We start from the raw sequence: 11,716 nt of genomic DNA, 5'->3' as shown, positions 1-11,716 counted from the left end.
GATACGCAGAGCTGCGATATTAATTCGCCGCGAATCGCAGGGAAGTTTTTCATCCGAAATCCGCATGATTGTTCCAGGCGGATTTACAGAATCGTTCGTCGCGACATAATCACGTGCGTCGCACGAACAGCGACCTAGGGGGGCAGAGGTTGCTCCAATGGGACACGAGGTCAGGATACGTTCACAATTATCGTAGGATGCTGTCAACTCCATCGCCGATCAAGACGAGACCGCCCAGGCTCAGCCCGAGGCACTCCTCCCATGATATCGTTACGCTCAGAAGGTGCGTTTAATCATCACAATCGCGCCTCGTGTTCAAGCAACCCTTATCGCGTACGCCTCATTAAATCATCGCCATTTGCGAATCACGTCGGCTCTTCGCGAAGGCTGGAGAAACCCAGGCAACCGTTGCGTTTGGATCCTTGAATTGATAGGGATACAATTGTGTTAGAGGAGCCTTGCTTGAAAATCTTTAACGAGAGGAAAATATGTATAAATACAAAAGACTTAGAAAGTTATAAAACCATCGAATATTCAAATAATGTTCAGTAATGAAAACGTAGTTTGAGTAAGAGTAAACCCCATTAAAAAAGCTTTAACGATCTTCCTTATTATTCTCGAAGCGACTTTTCTTAATGTATTCCTATCTAAAAGATTTTCTGAACGGGACTATAATTGAAAAAGGTTTTCTTTTCCGTAATATTATCTTGTAATGTTATTATCGTAGAATTTTCATTATAATTCCTTCAAATATTTATTGAAGCTTTTTAAATTATTTACGAATATCTTACGTATAAAATTGCCCTATTTGATAAATACGCGATTTTACAGTAACAAAGATTGAGATGCTATTCTATCTAAAAAATTACAAAATTTTCTGAATGGAATTATAATTGAGAGAGGTTTTTCTTCTTTGTAATAATACTTTTATAATATTCTTTCTTTGTAATATTATCTTAACTTTATCATTCTTTTATTATAATTTCTTTAAATACCTCAAACCGAAGACTTTATTGATAAATGTTTTGTTTTGCGCGTAAAGTTGTCACGTCCGACAGATGCGTACGGCTTAATCGTGAGAGTTGTACGTTAAAGGTCCAAGCAACGTTTCCTTGGGTTTCCGGAATCGAGGCGAGCATACTTAATCTTTCACACTCTGCGAGTGTGAAAAGCTAGCAGTGTCGAGGAGGCGTTAAAAGAAAAGAGAAACATGCGAAACAAAAAGACATATCGAACGCTTGTTAATTCCGCTCTTCTTAGCCGCACGGCCGTACCTACTGTAGCCTGACGCGCTCGCTCGCTCGCTGCTTCTTTATTTTCGAATCAATATAACAATTCTGACTTCCTCTCACAAAACGTAACACTAATATCGCGTATCCCACATCTCGAATCAACAAAACCCCCGAAAAACTAAGTGACAACTTGGGAAAACTTAAAATTCTTTGTTCTCGAACCTTTCCAGTAAATCGAGGGAGACCAGTGGTAGGTAGACGGGTATTATAACAAACCACCTTCTTTTAATCTTTCCTCCAGTAAAAAGTTGATCTGTGCCACGCGTAACATACGTATATATACATATGTATATATACATACCTCTTGTCGTGTGTTGTACTCTATATACATATATCTATATACATATTATACCTACCTATACTGTAATCTGTTGCTGAATGTTGTACCGATATGCTTAATACCTGAGTACACGCTTTTGTCGAACCCTTCGCTCGATACGCCGCACGTTAACGCGGTAACAGATACGAATTAATGTCGAATTAACGATTTCTCTCTTTTTTTTCTCGCGCTCTCTTTAGTAACGCGAAAGGGAGGAGTTCTCGGACAAATTTGAGGCGGTCGCTTAGCCAGCCACTGGGAATCAATCAGCTCTCGCCGCTGATGCGCGCCAAAACCGCAGGTAAGCACCGTCATCGGTATTTGCTCTGATGCCTCTTAATTTAAGATAGACTTCGAGCTCTCTGACGTAGATCACGTTCCTCTCGTCTTGTCTATCAAGCACGCGCGTGGACCATTCTCTTATCGCGCCTGTGAAACGCGAGGCCGCACGTCTCTTCTCGAATCATTACTGATTGAGAAGAGTTATCATATCACTCCAGTTAATCTTACAATAGATTATTCTGAATTATTAAAAGATACGTTATACAATTTAATTAACGTAATATTTATAAATAATATTTAAAAAATTGAGATGAAAAGAGAAACGCGAAAGAACGATACAGAAAACAAAATTCTTTTTACATCATTTTTTTTCAAGTATATACTCGAGATAGATGTTTTCGTGCGGTAACTGGAATCGTTGGAGAGACATGGATTCATGTCAGAACGCGTTTGCTGGGTAGATAGAGTTTACACGCCAGTAGAAAAACCCTCGATGATATCTAGTGCACCGTATATCACAGAGACCGCCAGTTTCTCTCTAGACATCACCACGAAGAGTATTCAGCATGCATTCCTCGTAAAGACATTGTTGAGACATTCACCCACATCGTGTTGCCATCGAATGCACCCTCTTAAGAAAGAGAAAGAAAAAACGAGGGAGGATAATTGCGCGAGAGTAAGGAATGGGACATCCCTGTGTAATAATCGTCATGCTCCGTCTCTTATCCCTGTAAAAACGTTGCTTCGTGTGGAAACGCTTCTGTTTTGCGATGATAGTAAGGACCCTGGCTTGCCGGAGAAGCTCTCGTAAAAGCGCTCTCTCTCGCACTTCTCGTCTCTCCTTCCCGCGCGAGAGAAAGAGACGCGACTTCCCGAGGGTGCGATCAATTCGCACGTATGCGGGTTAACTGAATACCGAGAGGGAGAGATACTCCGGCGGGCTTGGTTACCTTCTCTCGAGGAATCTCATGAAAATTACTGTTTCATTCTTTTTCCGCTCACGCCGAGAGCTGCACGGTGGACAGTTTTTGGCCCGGGGGCTGAGACGTACTTGTTGTCCCAATAACTTCCAGAGGGATTCCTCCGACGAGCGTAAACGGAGCGAAATGTCGTTTACGTTGTGGGACGCTTTGTGGGAATCGAGTGTTTGTCGATTGTTTTGCCCAGACGAAACATTTGTATTAAAAATTAAAGAATTAAATGAAGACATTTCTTTAAGAAAGGCGATTTTATATGTATTCTTTTCTTATATTTTTAATATCCACTCTGTAATTTTGCAGAGAATGGAATTTGAAATGTACCTCTATCGAAAAGATAACAGTATTATACATGCTGATTAATTTCTATTTATCTTTTCACTTGCGTTTTTTGTTTAAAATTTAAATCAATGGGCGATCTGTGTAAGGGTATGTGTTCTTCATATCCCTTTTTTTTATTTTTATTACAATAAAATTCTATTCCCGAAAAAAGTAGGCGCAAGATTACCCGGTGGCAACGTGCTATCAGAGGACGAGCAGGATGGAAGAGCCGGAACATCGGAAGACGACGAGATGATGTCCGATTCCGAATCTTCGATCACTTCTTTGACGGATAAGAAGAAATCGTTTGAGCAGACGATGGATGAAGAAATCGTCATGTTGGCCGAGGCTGTTTGGGATCATGTGGCGATGGAGCCGGAGGAACTGGCTTTTCGCGCCGGGGATGTCATCGACGTCCTCGATACACTGGACAGGGATTGGTGGTGGGGCAGCTGCAGAGGAGAGCACGGATGGTTTCCGGCCGCTTTTGTCAGGGTAAATGTCCTTGAATGGGTCCATACATATTAAAATAAATTACACTTTTAGCCTTAGAATGACCTTAAGTAATAACATCATAATTATTTATTTAAGCACAACACAATATTAATATAAAACAATAATTATAACAATAGAAAACAAAGTTGATTTGTAATTTAGTTATATGGTTAAATTAAGTTAAACTTAGATATAATAAATAAACTCGGTTAAAATAAATTTGTTTATAGTTGCGCGTGAGCCAAGAAGATACGGTGGAGGATTGTCTGGCCGCGATGGCCTCGGGAGGATCCTCGGGTACTCAACTTAGAAGGCGGACGAGCGTCTCCCTGCTCTCGAACGAGCAAGTGAGGACCAGCGTGGTCCGCGAGCTCGTCCAGACCGAGCGCGACTTCGTCAAGGTCCTACGCGACGTGGCCGAGGGTTACATCGCGGAATGCCGCAGGCGCACGGACATGTTTACCGAGGAGCAGATCGAGACGATCTTCATCAACCTCGAGGAACTTCTAGACTTTCAGTCTGAGTTTCTGAAGGATCTCGAGGACCGCATCGACTGGAACGCGCCATACAAAAGCTGCATCGGCGAATGCTTCCTCAATCATGTTAGTGGCATTATCAAAATATCGCGCTTTCTTCTTCGTTGAAAATTCCATGCATCCGAGTGATAAATTGATCGATTTGTCTCTATATTTCTTCATTATCTTAACTTTCTTGGACTATATTAAAAGTTGGAAAGAAGTTAGAGAGAAAGAACTCTGTCTATGTCTATGTACCTTTGGATAAAGTTAAAGAAAAAGAAGACGAAAGACGTATTATTGATTCTTTCAGAGGGCGGGTTTTCGAATGTATTCCGAGTACTGTAACAGTCACCCAATGGCCACGGCGACGCTGCAGGAGCTCTACCATCACAATCGTTATAGCAAATTTTTCGAGGCTTGTCGACTGATGAGGGGTCTCATCGAGATCCCCTTGGACGGCTATTTATTGACGCCCATCCAACGAATATGCAAATATCCCCTTCAATTGGCAGAGTTACTGAAATATACGAAGACCGATCATCCGGATTATCACAAGATCCAAGAGGCCTTGGAAGCGATGAGAGACGTCGCGGTATTGATCAATGAGAGAAAAAGGCGGATGGAAAGTTTGGAGAAATTGGCCGCATGGCAAATGCGCGTAGAAGGTTGGGAGGTACGAGCTTTTTGTAGTTGTGATAAAAACTGTTTTTAAAATTTGCATTTTGAATCCTCTTGATAATACTGATTACCTTCATAGTGCGAGCTTTATCTAAAATAATTGTCTCGAAATACGTTTAATATCGACGGCAATCGGTCGCAGGGTGAGGATCTCATAGAAGTTTCGTCGCAACTTATTTATCAAGGTGATGCGATGAGAGTGAAGACTGGCATGTGGACGAATAACATCACATTATTCCTCTTCGATCATCAACTGGTCTACTGCAAGAAGGACATTCTCAAGCGCGACACCTACGTCTACAAAGGTCGCATCTATCTCGACACCAGCGAGGTCATTGATGTGCCTGACGGAAAAGGTAACGAATGTTGTTAATAGGATTTCTCGATAAATTTAAATTGTTAGGATATCTTTTACATCTCTTATGACAACAGTGTAATAACTCTGTAATTGGTTAATTTTATTATTTTATATAATTTTTTTATTTTATAAAATTCCATTTTGCGTATTACTGCGTTATTACAGTAAGAGACGTTATTAAATAATTAAGATAGAAACGGTAGGGTACGATATAAAATATCGACCACGCCTTATAATAAAGATATATCAAGCTAATGATCAATTTTACCCGTAGACCTTCAATCAGGGGTGACAGTGAGGCATTGCCTAAAGGTATACAGCTGCGTCCGGGACAAATGGTTGCTTTTCTGTTGCCGCACAGCGGAGGAGAAACGGCGGTGGCTAGCGGCGATGGCCGAGGAACGAAGGCTAGTGGCTAAAGACAGAAACGACGGATTGGAGTTTCCAGCAGCAGCTAGGCAGCTCGCCAGGCTTGCCGCTAACAGACAGCAGAACAGACCACCGATCAAACCTCGCAGTAAGTATTTGCCACTATGATGTCTGTACTAATTTAATAAAATTAGATTTTGTTCGAAAAAAAAACCGCTATTTTAATTTTATTTTATCTTCTCTCTAAAATATTGTATGTTTTCGCTATAAAATACCTAACTTTTTTATTTTGTATTAATTTATATTGACCGATTTAATTTGATTTATTTAACTTACTCGATCAGTCTATTTTTATCTTGTATTAATTTAACGATGTTGCAGACAAAGCATATAAGAGAGAATCGGCGTACGAGATGCCGACGACAATGGTCGGTCAAGGCACCACGAATTCGCTGGGACGGAAGGTTGGGACCTGGTTCATGTTTGGTAGCAGCAAGAAGAGCACGCGGCTTCAACCGTCCTGAGACAGGCCCACCTTCGTACCGTATATTGACCTATAAAGCTGCGGCTAACGACGCTGCATCGTCCTGTCGAAATCCTGGCGCGAGATACCCCGATCTTCGTCGCTTCGAAACTTAGGAGCCTTTGCGAGCAGGCATTTGAATTCCGGTCAGGGTAATACTGTTTATTGTATGTGACTGGTCGTGGAAATTATTCTCTAAGCATCGATGAACGAGCCACTATGATTTCGCTAGGATTTCGTAGCACCGAGGATGAACAGCGCGCCTCGTCATATGTACGGCACGAAGGTGTTTAGATAATTCATAAGTAGATTTTGTCCGACGAAGTATACCTCTTCTTCTAAGGCAGGGAAAGTAATCGCTATCGATTTTGTCGACCGATTTTGATCATTGTCCATGAACAGCGATCCGCAAAATAGAAGAAACTTCCAATGATTTTTCACTCACTGCCTCTCTCACAGAAAGCAGACGTTTCTCTCTATCAAGCAGATATCATCGTCCACTTTAGATACTTGCAGACAAAAGTCGCTCATTATGCCTAACCAGGATTTTGTGAGTCTTCGAATCGGTGCTTGCCTAACTCTTAGATCTTAAAGCAATGTTCGATCATCTTCAACGTGACGTTACGATGGTGCCCAGTCTGAGAAGCACCGTCCAAAGAAAGAACGTTTCGGAGAAGAAAAATATTTGTTATGAGCTGAGAGAGGTGTATAATCGCTCTTGTAGATATTTGGCGTTAAAAATTACCGTTAATAATAGCGGACACGAGAGTAGATTAGGGAAGTAGAGACATTTAGAGAAGTAGATAGTCTATAAATGTATAAAGTCAATAGCGGGCTTCTGAAGTACTAAAGAGAAAGTACTAGTCATTCGTCATCGCGAATTCTTGATGAACGCCGATGAAACATGATATATATATGATATATTGTTACACGCGCAATCGCTTTTTGGGTCGAAAAGCTGGCATGGTACGTCACACGGCTGTATTTTTTATGATAATCGAAAGACTGACAACTGAGATGCTTCCTCGGGAGGAAACCTTGAGGTTGTAATCTTGAGAGAGAAATGCGACGGGATCGATTAGGAAATATATCTGAATTGAATTCGTTAAACGAGCTTCGCCTTTCGTCTAGATTATTTGATCGTTATTTCGAAAATTATTTTGTCGACCAATTTTACGTACAACGAGAACTAATAGCACGTACACAGTTCTACGCAAGCGTCAACAAGTTCGATCACAAAAATCTACATGTTGATTGATTTCGCGAGGAAATTCTGATCGGCCGATTCCGCACACCACTTTTCTCTCAACGAAAATGTAGATGTATTTCGTAGAGAAAATCTCCAGCGAGCTATACAAGGTAACTCTTACTGCCTAACTAATGTTCGTTATTTCGCATCGTAATCATAATATTTGTAGTAGTTTGTACGAAGTTGCGAACGACGGGAAGACAAGAAGACGAGAGGCTGAAACGCGAGGGCGAAGGAGAGAAAAAAAAACGTTTATGTTTACGCGAAACAACGCAGTAGCATACAGATGAAAAAAGGTGATTAAAAAAGATATGTAAATATTCGCATATCATGTCTCCTTACCCGACTGCGATGTGAATCGCCAAGCTTTTAAAAAGAAAAAAAAAGATGGAAAAAGGAAGAAAAAGGAAAAGGGAGAAGATCGCGAGAATCTCTCTCAAGTTTTTCTACTCTTGTACAGAAAGATGTATGAAGACTTAGCAACGAGAAAATAATATCTGTCAGCAGAAGAACCTCTGTGTTAATAATATGTGCATATTATCTATGCGGTCCCTTGACAAAATGTTCGATCTTGCAGTTTTACTTAATCACAGATCCTGAAAGTTTCCAACACTGCCAATAAGTTAAAAGAAATAAGTCTTCGTTCGTTAGAATTGTTTGGTTCGGTCTTTAATAGAAAAAAGAGATCGGTATAATTTCGATTCTCTTTCTCTCTTTTTCTCTCTCTCTCTCTCTTATATACAGTATATATACGAGGGACAAACGCGACTATTCTGTCTTTTTGACATTTATGTCTAAAGGGGTGTAACACACGAGTATGAGCGAGGCGGTATTTACGTTTTTGTATAATACATAGAAAGGTATATTTTTACTTATTTCCCGACAACGTAATTTACTATATATGACGAGGACAATATAATGATAAAAGAATGGATCAAGATTCCTACTGTACAGAGAGATCATTAGCCTGTTGATGTTTAGACTTAGGAGAGGCGCAAATTTGTTGCTGGACCCAACTCATTTCAGAGTTATTTTTATAGGAGAAATGACTCATTGATTGGAATGTGATTTTTTTTATAAGTATCGCTATTATACATGGACTGCTTTAATGGCCAACGTAAGTATAAAGAAGAGTAACTTGTTAATGATAAGATTGATAAGTAGCGAGGGGGATCCCGAGCAACACGGAAGTCTAAAAGATATCCTTCGGAGGAACGTCTTCTACAACAAGTTTTACAGGCGTCTCTTGACGACACTCGTGTTGTCTGCGGGACACAATATTGTGTAATCCACAAGTAAGCACAACTTTTCACGAACAATTCATGAAACTGCACTTGCACTCTCACGACGGAGAAGTAATCGAAATCCGTGAAAATTCGTATCTCGCATTCACGAGCTCTCATGCATTGGCAGATGAATTACATATCTGACGCACCGATTACTTTTTTACCTCGGAAAATACTACCCTCTCCCCTTTCTTCTTTTCGGAAACAGTTATTCTTTCAGAAACCGTCAAGCAAGATCTGCACAAAACTCGAGGAAATGCGCTTCAAAGCAATAAATATTAAACTAAGCGTTATTGTTATGATAATTTAGGCTATTACGTACATATATAACGCATTTAAAAACGCGATTATATTTTCCCTGACAATGAGATTTGATATCGATAACCGTGTGCGTACATACTGATGATGAACTAAGCAGAGCTCTTTTTCCGTAGCGAGATCGCGCTACGCGCTAACGATGCAAGAGGAAAAGCAGCAGAGATAACGCATGATATCGCAATGTTTTCTGTACATATATAGACGTGTTTTGTAAGTGTAAATACCGTAGACCTACTCTCTCGTTAGAGAAAATAACTTCAACACGTTTTGTAGCGACTAAGTGAAACGTACTGTTAAGCTATATATCTGACGTTCATATAGTTGATTACTAATTAAACGGTGATATCATTTTGTATATTTGTACATCTCTTTAATTTAATCATCTTGACGATTATTTGTCATTGCGAGATCGATTGTTCGTATTATAATTATTGTTTACGACATGTACAATAGAATGTTATACAATATGATTGTCATTGTTTCCAAATACAAGCACATACATATATATCTATATTTCTATATATATATATATGTATATGCTGAGTTACATATATGTAAATAAACATTTTATAACTATTATACTTTGTCCATGTGTTCTTATTTCATTTTTTCGTAAAGATATATGTCTATAAACGTTTATATAGCAGTAACACAAGGCAATGAACACTGAATTATGTTAATCCTTAAGCTTAGACAAAAATTTAAGTAAGATTTAAGGAATTACAGTCACATCGTCCTGTTTTGAAATTTGGGCTTTTAATTTTGAATTTTCGTCTTTCAATTGATTTACGACTTGTCGAAGATTCTTGACTTCTTCCATCAACTGTGCGCTTTCATCCAAGCTTTGGGCTAGTTTTTCCGGAGCCTCTCTTAATTCCGTAATATACTCATAAGCTCGCGCTAGTATACCTCCTTTACTCTATAAATAAATTAGTACTAGCATTAACAAATAATACAAGTTATATGTTTTTATAATATAAAATAAAGAATTTATTAATTTATTTGTAAATTATTATCAAAAGACAAATATCGATTTAAGAATTTGCAAATGTCGTACTTGCGGTTCCAAATTGGATTTTACATCTCCGTCTTTATTCACATTCTCCGGATCACATTCGGCCAAGAGATTTGCCAACTTAGAAATCCAGTTGCTAATTTTGTCCCTTCTACGTCTTTCAACTTCATTGTGCGTTACTCTTCGTCTCTCGTCCCTCTAAACATATAATTTTCATTTTCCTAAATGAAAAATCAACGATAACGTAAAGTGCATCGATAATATCGAATGACTTTTACCTTCTTCACGGTGGTTACGATATTTTGTGATCCTTCTATCTGCAATTTAGCTACGCTAGGAACCACTCTAGCAGATTCTGATGTTACAACGTCATTGCCATTACTGAGCACGTATAATTGTCCGTTCAGCGGCGAAGTCAAAACCTGGACAGTATTATTCACAGGCGTGGCTATCGAAAGCTCATTGTCCTCTCTGTCATTGTTGCTGACATGCATAACTTTGTAGGCCACTGTATTGTCATCTCTGTTTACTGCGTACAAGTGGTACTGTATGTTGTCATCGTCAGCTTCTACATCAGCATCGCAGTCCACTTCTTCCAGAACCACACCAACAGCCTCATCGTTCACTATATTCTCATCTGTGCTATAACACGAGCGTGGTTTTGTTGTCGAGAAAAAAAATGCACTTACAACACAAATGATAAACACAAGGCATTTCTGCAAAAAAAAAATACTCATACCTTTCGTCAATAGGTTCAAACTGATTGACCTCCATTTCAATAAGCGGCAAATGCTTTTGCGATCATTAATTTGATGTATAAATAACGACGCGTTGGTGCATCAATAGTAATTATACCGACGAGATAACGTTGAAAACATGCAAGCCGGTATTGGAACGCTAACCTTTCGGCCTGTTGACGCCTGGCATTCGTATTCTACTGTAGCGCTCTTCAGAAGTTCGAGAACTCACTTTGTGAAAAGAATTTTGCGCGACCGGTACAATCGTGAGAGCGCCGCTTCGGTATCTCTCTGGCCGCGCAATAAAGTATGACATTTGTTTTTCGTAAAAGAACCTTTTGTATTTCTCGTCTTTCCTCTTCTTTTTCCTAACGTTTAATTTATTAATTTTTTCACTCACTCAATTCAATGTACAGCTGACCATTTTAAACATCCTTACATTGCAAGGATGCAATTTTATATATTTCATATGTCATATTTCATATTTCACATGTCATTCACATGAAATATGAAATAATTTATTTCATATAATCATATATTATTCATATATGAAATAAAAGAAATAAAAGTTACAATTTGACATTCAATAAATATATATATATTCATTGCTATAGATAATTTTTAACATATATCAGGGGGGACATTGTGTACGTGTATGCAAATAATATCATATATAATTATAAATAATGTAATAATCACGTTATATTAATTATTGACTACAATGCTTCTAAAGCTTTTTGATCGTTACAAAGTTAAGTCTCTCGATTTTTTAAAAGAACCTCAACAAATATATGTATATACACATATAATTATACAAAAACATATATATTAACACAATTAACTTTCTTTTATATGAGTAATACTATTGTTTCTTTATCGTATAAATCTTTATCTTTATCTTTTATGAATCTTCACGCATTAAATTCGTAACGTGACAAAGCAAAATATGCGATACATGACTGAAATTAAGATTGGGAGC

The 11,716-nt window shown here is 38.7% G+C and overlaps 2 protein-coding genes across 2 annotated transcripts; one reads left to right on the top strand and one right to left on the bottom strand.

Moving 5' to 3' along the window:
• The first annotated feature begins 76 nt into the window (after positions 1 to 76).
• Positions 77 to 7,618, top strand: LOC112452851 (rho guanine nucleotide exchange factor 4-like). Its single transcript, XM_025013272.1, has 8 exons — positions 77 to 283; positions 1,812 to 1,912; positions 3,364 to 3,686; positions 3,917 to 4,288; positions 4,515 to 4,877; positions 5,025 to 5,238; positions 5,515 to 5,757; positions 5,991 to 7,618. Exons 1-8 carry the CDS (start codon positions 198 to 200, stop codon positions 6,131 to 6,133), a joined length of 1,845 nt encoding a protein of 614 aa, XP_024869040.1. The 5' UTR covers positions 77 to 197; the 3' UTR covers positions 6,134 to 7,618.
• A 1,946-nt stretch (positions 7,619 to 9,564) lies between these two features.
• LOC112452852 (upstream stimulatory factor 2-like) lies at positions 9,565 to 10,901 on the bottom strand. Its single transcript, XM_025013273.1, has 4 exons — positions 10,740 to 10,901; positions 10,279 to 10,642; positions 10,043 to 10,198; positions 9,565 to 9,904 (listed from the first exon to the last, which is right to left on the bottom strand). Exons 1-4 carry the CDS (start codon positions 10,772 to 10,774, stop codon positions 9,698 to 9,700), a joined length of 762 nt encoding a protein of 253 aa, XP_024869041.1. The 5' UTR covers positions 10,775 to 10,901; the 3' UTR covers positions 9,565 to 9,697.
• Positions 10,902 to 11,716: the final 815 nt, after the last annotated feature.

The sequence above is a fragment of the Temnothorax curvispinosus genome, unplaced genomic scaffold (genome assembly GCF_003070985.1).
Source record: "Temnothorax curvispinosus isolate PA1 unplaced genomic scaffold, ASM307098v1 QBEX01003756.1, whole genome shotgun sequence".
Classification (NCBI taxonomy): Eukaryota; Metazoa; Arthropoda; class Insecta; order Hymenoptera; family Formicidae; genus Temnothorax; species Temnothorax curvispinosus.
Note: the sequence above shows the minus strand (reverse complement) of the source record. Positions and strands in the feature narration are given on the sequence as shown.